The 9,996-nt window shown below is 39.2% G+C and overlaps 1 protein-coding gene across 3 annotated transcripts in view; it reads left to right on the forward strand.

The window, feature by feature from the left end:
- The first annotated feature begins 165 nt into the window (after nucleotides 1–165).
- LOC134744169 (uncharacterized) overlaps nucleotides 166–9,996 on the forward strand; it is a 62,123-nt gene continuing 52,292 nt past the window's right edge. The window contains exons 1-6 of one of the 3 annotated variants that reach the window (XM_063677901.1): nucleotides 166–362; nucleotides 587–769; nucleotides 1,252–1,372; nucleotides 3,452–3,612; nucleotides 4,215–4,319; nucleotides 4,868–9,994. In XM_063677901.1, the coding sequence (XP_063533971.1) occupies nucleotides 342–362; nucleotides 587–769; nucleotides 1,252–1,372; nucleotides 3,452–3,612; nucleotides 4,215–4,319; nucleotides 4,868–4,993 (717 nt within the window). In that variant the 5' untranslated portion in view covers nucleotides 166–341 and the 3' untranslated portion in view covers nucleotides 4,994–9,994. Of the gene's footprint in view, nucleotides 363–586; nucleotides 770–1,251; nucleotides 1,385–3,451; nucleotides 3,613–4,214; nucleotides 4,320–4,867; nucleotides 9,995–9,996 lie in introns of those variants that run through there. The other 2 variants (XM_063677892.1, XM_063677884.1) reach the window with 2 other exon arrangements.

Here is a 9,996-nt window from a genome sequence, read left to right on the forward strand (position 1 = left end):
CCTCCACACTCATGCGCGAATCACGGCGCGAAGCCGCGAACGCGAATGTGGAGCCTAGTTCGCTAATCAGCGACAAAAATCGTATCGTATGTGTACGTGCGTGTGAAATTGTTTGTATATGGAAAAAAAATACAAAATATATTATTGTTTATGCTTAAACCCCAACCAATGGTTGTCATGTCCACTGGCTATCGACTTTTTGTAGAAGTTTATTATACTCGAATTCAATTTCAATAGTCGTTTAAGTTTCGAAATGTGAAATAAAACTTGGTGGGAACATTGTGTCGAATAAAATTACTGCTGTGGTACTTTTTTGGCAGCTTCTAATATTATTTTCCGTCATGTCGGATCGTTCTATAGCCGTGAGTATCATCACTCTTATATTGCGAGAAGTCAAATTATTTTCAAGCGAGAATTGAAAGTTTCAAACAATATTTTCTACTAATTATACTTACCTACTTTACATGGAACTTTAAATAATCAAAAATCTGCAGTTTTCGCAATTTGAACAAGTAACTGTACACCGGTTATGTTTATTTTATATTGTTTTTTTTGGTGATCCCACATCTATGTTATTTTTTTATAGTCCCGACCTAGTCTGGAGCAGGTGGTGGCAATTGTAGACTTCATGGAAAAACACCAAACTCTGGGTCTTGGGTTATTGCGAGGACTGGAAGGGCGGGAGGAGAGCAAGAAGTTATGGTTCCAGCTTACTAGGATAGTTAATGGCATAACTGGACCTACAAGACCTATGAAATCATGGATTAAAGTAAGTCAATACATGGATACAAGTCAAAGTATGAAGGTAAAGAAAAAATACTAAAAGTAAACTACTTCATATTTTCCCATATTAATCCTATTTAGAAGACACTGATAGATAGATAGATAGATAAAAGATTTATTTGTACTGAAAATCAAATATACTAACTAAGAAAATATACATACTTGTGTAAAATAGTAAGAATATAGACTTAAAAACTAGTCTATATTCTTACTATTTTAGGGTAAAAACGGGACCCTATTACTAAGACTCCGCTGTCCGTCTGTCTGTCTGTCTGTCACCAGGCTGTATCTCATGAAGTGTTCATAGCACAGTTGAAATTTTCACAGATGATGTATTTCTGTTGCCGCTATAACTATAACAACAAAAACTAAAAAGTACGGAACCCTTGGTGCGCGAGTCCGACTTGCACTTGGCCGGTTTTTTCACTTGTTTCTGATCATTAGTATGTAATATTTATAATGTTTCAGTATTGGGCCGACAAGAAATCCACTGTAAGGAATAAAGTTATCTCAGGCGGAGGTGATCCTAACAGCTTGTGTTCCAATATTGAGAAGAAGATATGGGACTTGTTTCTAGCAAGTGATGTAGGTAAATCTACTAGTAAGTAAATTTATAATTTTTTCTTTCTATAAGGAAGTATTATTAATTTTCAGTGTAACAATTTGTTACAAAAATTGTTAAAATTCCATTTACCGATTATCATATTTACCTTGACAGTGTGTTTTTTTAAATATTACATTGAATTTAAATAATAATATTATATTTATATTTATATAGTATTTTACATGGCATGATGACAGCATAATTATTTGCCATATAAGGGTGGATTGACTATTTCTTGTTGTTATTCTGTCTCATCAGCCAGGCGAAAATATTAGCACAGTTTATTAGAAGGACTGTTGTGTAACGATCTACTAACGTGTTCAAGCACAGTTTTATTAGAAGGACTGTTGTGTAATGATCTACTAACGTGTTCAAGCACAGCTTGTTATAAGGACTGTTGTGTAACGATCTACTAACGTGTTCAAGCACAGCTTGTTAGAAGGACTGTTGTGTAACGATCTACTAACGTGTTCAATAGATGGCACATTAAACGAAATAAATGTCATATACAAAGGAAAACAAAATCCAGCCCCGGGCACTGGAGGCCTTGTTAATTTTTTCCTTTGTATATGATATTTATTTTGTTTATAGTTTGAATAGTAGTGTGACTACTTGTAAAAACACAAATTAAAATACTTTCATAAGAAAGTAATTTTAATTTGTCTTTAGAGATGGCACATTGTGAAAAGGAGTTACATATATTTACCATACAAAATGCATGTTTGGTTCATTTAAATACCATAAACCCGTGGTTTTAACTTTTAAGAGTGACCCAAGAGGACCTAACCATGAAAATGAGAGACGAAAAAAAGTTTAGTCACCCATAAAATACTCACCTACAACCCGGTCACAATATCTGTGCACCTGACCTCGTGACGTCATATCGGCGGTCTGGGTACGGTGTGAAAAAAAGTTTTTTCGAGAAATGTGGAGGTGTAGCGGCAACGAAGATGCTAACCGTACTGTCGCACCGGGGAGTGCGCGGAGAGGTGAGAGGGGAAGCGGGAGAGGCGCCACATTCCAGCGAGGTGCACAGATATTGTGACCGGGTTGTAGATACAAATAACACATGGCACTCATTCATTATGTTGCATTAGTTTTGATGTTAAAAGTGTTAAATCACACTTAAGGGGATCCCATGCCCCAATGACCTTCGATCTGAATCCCTTAGTTTTCTAATTGTTGCTTATCATATTAACAGCAACGGCTTTAAGTAATATAGTATCGCATATTTACTTCAAAGTTCATTGTTTTCGTGATATCTGGCATCAAAGTTGAACAATTTTAGGTCAAAAAACTGGTTTTCTGGCCATAACTTTTGTGAGACGTCAAAGATGAACTCAAATATGTAGATTTTGTATGTGTAACATCTTTCACAGCAATTGAGATACGAAAAAAGGTTTTTTTTTAGGAAATGTTTAAAAAAATCATAAATAAATAAGTATTCATTTCTTTCAAAATCCGGTATACAAATATGGAGATAATAGATTGAAGAACTGATAGCCGTTTGTTTTATAATTCTGTATACTGTAGTGCAAAAGTAAGAGATACAATTCAAAACTTGTCAAAAATCGATGAAGACCTCGGGTAGCCCTTAAGGCAATGCATGGAAGTTAAGCATAATATTTATGCTTTAGTATGTTTCTGTTCCTTGACCTAACTGAAACCAAAGAGGATATAATAGGATAGAGCGGTACTGTCATAGTAAATTTTGTATAACCACAGTAAATACACTGCCATCTATCGAAACACTTTAAAACCGAAAATGAAGATTTTAAAAATACGATAAAATGTATTTAAATATGGATAAATGATTTTTTTTATTTGCATTAATTATTTTTATATGATTTTGACCCATGTTCTTTCACTGATATGCGTTAAAATTGTGAAATAACAAACGAAACCGTCAACGCCTTCTATACGAGAGTAGGCCAAAGGTAGTGGCGCCATCTGATCGAGAATCAAATTTTCGTGATTTTCGAGGCACGTTTTTTCCTTAGACTGTATCCATCTATTACGGAGCTATATTTATCTTTGCTGAAACCCCAAAATCCTTACTTACAGAGTCCCGCAGTTCAGTAAAGCAGGAGTCCCATTTTGTAGATGACAACTTTTTCAATGAGGACAGTATGGAGCCAAACCATATTGAGTCTGAACCAGTACTAGCCTTTGAGGAGCCTATGATGGATAACGAGGAGCGCCAAGTAGCTGTCATGGAGAAATTAGTAAGTGTAAAAAAAAAATCTATAAGCACACCAACGGTTGGTGTGCTGAAGATTATGGTTGGTGACCAACCATACCGGGCAGCGTTATGGGAGGAGGGGCGCCGAAATTAAACCAAAATGCGACCATGTACTGGTGCTATTGTACTTTTTTACATACTGACTGCCAAAGTCCTTCACGCATTCCAAGGTTTTATGAACGCCACGCTTATCGTTTGCGGCGCGTCATTGTGAACCTTGTCAGAACGCACGAAGGTTGATATTGATATCGGGCTGTATCGCCACGCTCGACAGTTGATGTCTTTGGCTGTCAAATGGTTAACATTAATTATGTTCTGTTTAAGACAATAATTACATTATTATTCACAACGACGGGATTTAATCTCGTAAAATAAGTTTTAAATTTACCTTACGACGTTTCGAGGACGGAGTTCGCGCGCCTATAAGATGTTGATGTCAACTTTAACCAGCTTCTCCGAGACCACGGGGACAACGCCGTCCTCGAAACGCCGGAGGTAAATTTAAAACTTATTTTACGAGATTAAGTCCCGTCATTGTGAATAATAATGAATAATAATTTCATACTTATTATAAATTGTTTCCAGGTAAAAGTGATGAGCGACCAAGCTGCGGCGATGTCGCAAATGGCGCACGCCACCCTAGTCAACTCGCAGGCCATGGAGCGGTTAGCGGAGTCCTCTCATATACAGGTACTGATCATGCTTCTTTGTATTGATTGAGTGTATTTTGAGTAGTTGAGCCTAGTAAATGTCTATAATAACAGTAAGGCCATCAAGAAGCTTGATCAAATCCTAAGAATTGAAAATATTGTAGTCACAAACCAGTGCATATGTTTGAGCTTAGTGCTTTGGATTTAGTTCAAAACTGAAATATAAGTTGATTTTCTATTAACCCTGTTCCAGGCATAGTACAATTTATTGACCACATACGAGCCAATGGAATTTCAACTTTAGCATTCCCATTTAAGGTTCAAATTAAATTGGACTTTCGGGAAATGTGACTTGTCTTCAAATTAATCATCAAAGCTGGATTGATTGGAAATTTCAAATATATTTGAGTTTTTTAGGAAAACCTTGTAAATTGGGAAAGGTTAAAATAAAAGAGTGTTTTAGATAAAGTACCTACTTAATCTAACCTAATGTGATTTCACTCAATTCACTCACTCTACATAATTAATTAATCCGTATTCGAATATTTGAATATTTCATTTACTCTAGCCAGAATGTGTTTCCCACAGGCGCGAGCACTGGAGCGGCTAGCGTCCACGTTCGGGAACATAGCGGGCGCGACGCACGACATCAGAGGCTCCATCGTCGACATCGACTCCACCATGAAGAGGTTCTACTCCACGTCGCCGACGTAGCACAGGTATTTGTGAGATAGTGCGCCGAGGACTATCATTTACTACTCTAGTCATAACTTAATTAGTCCATGTCCACTGACATATTACTATATGCGTGGGTGTAGTATTTATAGGTGTATTGGAACGGCGCTATTAGTTGTTTAGTAACTGCATTGTTTAACTTTAAGGTCATGTTACTAGAATCTTAAAATAAGATTCTGAATAACTCTATGGGCTCTGATTATTACCTATGGTCGCTTCTCTCTCTCTCGGGTTATCGGCCCTCCTAACATGTTTCCATTCGACTCTCTCAAAAGAATCCTTATTCCTCAGTCAGAGTGTTTGCAGATTTCTCCACATTTTGGGTGACCTTTGGGTTGTTTTCATGTCTATATGTCTATATCATTAGATAGGTATAATATTATTGTCTATAGTCACTTAAATATTTCTTTCATCATAGACAATTCAATCTCAAACCATAGACGTTAAGCAGAGTTCATAGACATTCGGATTCTTACACAATATGCTATTATCAGTATTATCACAAATCGTGTACAAATGACAAAACTCGTTGGGCTTGCTTGTTAAAGTAAGTTTAGTTTAGGTACCTAAACTAAATGTGGTATTTTCTATAAAAAGTTACCTTATTGTCGATGGCGCTTACGCCATTATAAACGATGCTCCGATATAAATACAATGCCGCGCGACGCTGTGCGGCGTAAGCGCCATCGACAATAAGGTCCCTTTTCATAGAAAATGCCCCAAATAATACCTACTGAATATCACTGAGTTATTATTACTATAGAGACGACATACCAAACAATGAAATTGTCGCAATCACACCTGTACCACGCGACAGAAACCTCGTAAGCGCCGTAAAATTCATGGCGCACGCGTGATGGTCGCGAGATTCACGCTCCGCTTCTATGGTTTGATGCCAAAACGGCAGCAACTAATGGCGCAATATACTGTGGTTCTCGGTGCCGGTTCTATACGCTAGTAATAATAGTTCTATGCTGAATATATACTGTGATAGGCCAGTTGTTTAGGTAAGCATTTTAAGTATATTTATTTTCTCTTTGAAGTAAGGATAATTATGTTTTGCATTGTGGCTAAGTAAAATAGTCAGTCGTCGAGTAAATACTCAAGATATGGTGTATCACAATTGAAGTGGCTTCGAAACTATTTTAAATTCCTAAGTAGGTATATATTGTTAAAAATTGAATGCATTATTATTTAGCAACACATTGATTTAAAATTGAGTGGTACTTTTTACATGCGTACAAACAGCAACCTTATGCCTTTTGTAATAAGGTCTACCGGTAGACAGTTAACAGCAGCGGTTCAATTTGTACTGGTTAATGGTTAATTGCAATTAACGTTCGGCCAACACTGGTTAAAAGTGTGGACACTGGTACTACCAAAGAGAATATATAGGATAGAGGGGGTACCTTAATAGTAAATTTTGTAGTAACAGTAAATTTACTGCCATCTATCGACACACGATTAAAACTAAAAATAAACATATCAAGAAATGTGACCCATGTTCTTTCACTGATATGTGTTAAAATTGTTAAATAACAAACGAAACCGTCAGCGCCATCTAAACGAGAAAAGACCAAAGGTTGGTATTGATGGTAGCGCCATCTGTGCGAGAATCAAATTTTCTTGATCTCCGAGGCACGTTTTTTCCTTAGACTTTATTCATCTTATACGGTGTTATATAGGTCTTTGGTACTACATAAAAAAAAAAATTGGCCGATATACCTGATTGTTCGTTTTTGGCTAAAGCAGAATTTCTTGTTAAAATAGTTGTTGTTGTATTTATTTATGCATTTTAGCCCAAATGTACACTCATTCTGTAGGTAGCTATACAATATACATATAGTTATTTTCTGTTCATATGTTACCTTAAAATCTCGTTTCGAGTTAAACTAAACTAGTTTTATCAATGCCTTGGTTATAGTTACTTTGACCTGTCAAAAATAGATTTAGCAAAATGCTTTAGTGAAACCTAAAATGGACTATTTTTTTAAACCAACTTTAGTTAAAAATAGTGTTGATTAGTCAGCACAATAACACATTAAATTAAACTGATTTATTTAATATAGGTAATATAATAAAATACAAAAAGTCTGTTTTGGTTCGCTGTTTGTTTAATCTAAAACGCTCATCCTCGCTTCGGTGATCGCCGCACCCTTTCTTTAGACTCTGGTAGCACACCACGGAAAGTGAATTGCCTAGTTAGAACTACTTTTATGTGAAAGTCGCTGCGCGGGAACTCGTGCGTTCTGGTCTCTTGCCAAAGCTATCCAGGGAAATTTCTGCACGCCATCTTTTCCGCCTCTGCACATGGGAAATGATTCATTGGCCCACGACGCAAAAGGCAAAGCCGATCTTCTGGGTAAACTCTTTGCGTCCAACTCGACTTTGGATGATGGGGGATACGCGCCGCCGACCATACCGCGGTGCGAGAGCTGTATGCCGAATGTCCGGTTCAACCAAAGCTCAGTGAGTAAAGCACTTTTTTCCCTCGACACTCATAATTCGAAGTGGGCCCGATGGAATCCCTGCGATTGTGCTGAAGATGTGTGCAGTTGGCACCGGTCTTAACGCGTCTCTTTCGGGTCTCTTACTCTTCTGGCGTAGTCCCGACCTCGTGGAAGTCCGCTTTGGCGCACCCGTTCCCTAAAAAAGGCGACCGCTCAAATCCGTCCAACTACAGGCCAATAGCTATAACCTTCCCTTTTCTCAAGATAATGGACTCCATTATCAACTGCCAGCTCCTTCGGTGCCCAGAGGACCACCATTTGCTTAGTAAAAAAATAAAATAAAAATAAAATAAAATTCATTTATTTCGGACGATATTACAATCCATATTTTGTTAGTTACAAATATACTTAAATTACTATGTTAGTGCCTAAACTAATATGTTGGGAGGTCCAGTGCCTAATTAGGGCACTGTCCGATCTCCCTGCCACGACGGCCAGGAGACTGTGGCGGCTGTCGCGCACCCTACGGAGCGTCGCGGCGTAGCGCTTGCGCAGCGTCGCGTGGAAACCATCCACATGCGCGTCGGCGAACATGCCCGACGCGCTGCAGAATCGCGGCAGCCGCAACAGTACCCTGAACTCGTCCTTGTACTGTACACGCATGGCATTCATAGAACACTGCGTGTACCTCGTCCACAATACCGACCGACAATACGGTTTCTGTAGAGGCCGCTCGGCTGATGATCTTCTAGTCTACCTAACACATCGTTGGGCACAGGCGATCGAGACAAAGGGTGAAGCATTGGCTGTTAGTTTGGATATAGCAAAGGCCTTCGATCGCGTTTGGCACAAACCACTTCTTTCGAAGCTACCATCCTATGGGCTTCCCGAAAGATTATGTGTATGGGTCAGTAGCTTTCTAGCAGACAGAAGCATAAAGGTCGTAGTTGACGGTGAATGCCCAGACTCCATGTCTGTGAATGCTGGTGTCCCCTAAGGCTCTGTGCTATCACCCACTCTATTCTTTCTGCATATCAATGACATGCTGCATATCAGCGGAATTCATTGTTATGCTGATGATAGTACTCTCGGGAAAATGTCATCGAGAGCCGGAACAAACTTGTGTCTGAAAGTGAGACTTCCCTAAAAAAAGTCTCTGGATGGGGTCGACTTAACTTAGACCGTTTTAACCCTACCAAGACACAGGCTTGCGCGTTTACCGCAAGAAAGTTAAGAGTTTGTCGTGGCACCTCGTTTTGAGAGCACTCCCCTAATTGCCGCAGCCAGTATCGGAATCCTTGGCGTCAACATTTCGAGTAAAGTCTAGTTCCGCCGCCATTTAGAGGGTAAGGCCAATTAAAAAACGGTAAAAAACCGACCAAGTGCGAGTCGGACTCGCGCACAAAGGGTTCGGTACCATTACGCAAAAAACGGCAAAAAAATTACGTTTGTTGTATGGGAGCCCCACTTAAATATTTATTTTGAACAGAAATACATCATCTGTGAAAATTTCAACTGTCTAGCTGTCACGGTTCATGAGATACAGCCTGGTGACAGACGGACAGACAGACAGACGGACGGACAGTGGAGTCTTAGTAATAGGGTTCCGTTTTTACCCTTTGGATACGGAACCCTAAAAAAGCTCGGTGTGCTCAACAACAGATCGACACAGTATTTCACACCGGCCCACCGCCTACAGCTTGATAAGGCGCAGGTTCGCCCGCACATGGAATACCTACTGTTCTCATATATGATCACCCCAACTTCTTCCTATGGACCGCATCCAACGAAGAGCGACTCGAATTGTCCTTGGCGCTGCGGCCTACGGCGTTTGTTGCAGGCCCGGGCCTTAGGGATGTGGCCTCGCTCTGCATTTTCTATCGCATGTATAACGGGGAGTGCTCCGAGGAATTGTTCGGATTAATCCCTGCCGCTTCTTTTCGCCATCGCCCAACGTGACAACATTTCCATCTTCACCACTTAGATGGTTGGCAGTCTTCAACTGTGCGTTTCTCCAGAAACTCCCTGCCTCGCACAGCTAAACTGTGGAATGAACTGTCGCCTGCGGTATTTCCGGACCGATACGACCTTCAAACCTTCAAGAAAAGAGCGTACTCCCATCTTAAAGGCCGGCAACGCACTTACAACCCCTCTGGTGTTGCGGGTGTCCATGGGCGGCGATAATCGCTTACCATCAGGTGATCCGTCTGCTCCACGTCTGCTCGTTTGCCTCCTATATCATCATAAAAAAAAAAATATGAGCAGTGGTTAATTCTAGTTTTCGTGTTTCGAGGGAAAACGTGTTCAACTCAAACGGGTATTTACGGTAACATATTAATATGTTATGTTATGTCATAGTTGTAATGTAATAGAAACTTCGATTTGTAATGTAATTTATTTAGTGTAACTTTCATTTGGATAATCATATTATGTTGCCAAAATTTAAAAATATTTAGCCTTAATTAGCTGTAAGGTATATTGTACGATATTGTAAATAGTAAAGATTTATTAAATGAAAACAATTTTTTACGT

This window comes from Cydia strobilella, chromosome 1 (genome assembly GCF_947568885.1).
Source record: "Cydia strobilella chromosome 1, ilCydStro3.1, whole genome shotgun sequence".
NCBI classification, from domain to species: domain Eukaryota; kingdom Metazoa; phylum Arthropoda; class Insecta; order Lepidoptera; family Tortricidae; genus Cydia; species Cydia strobilella.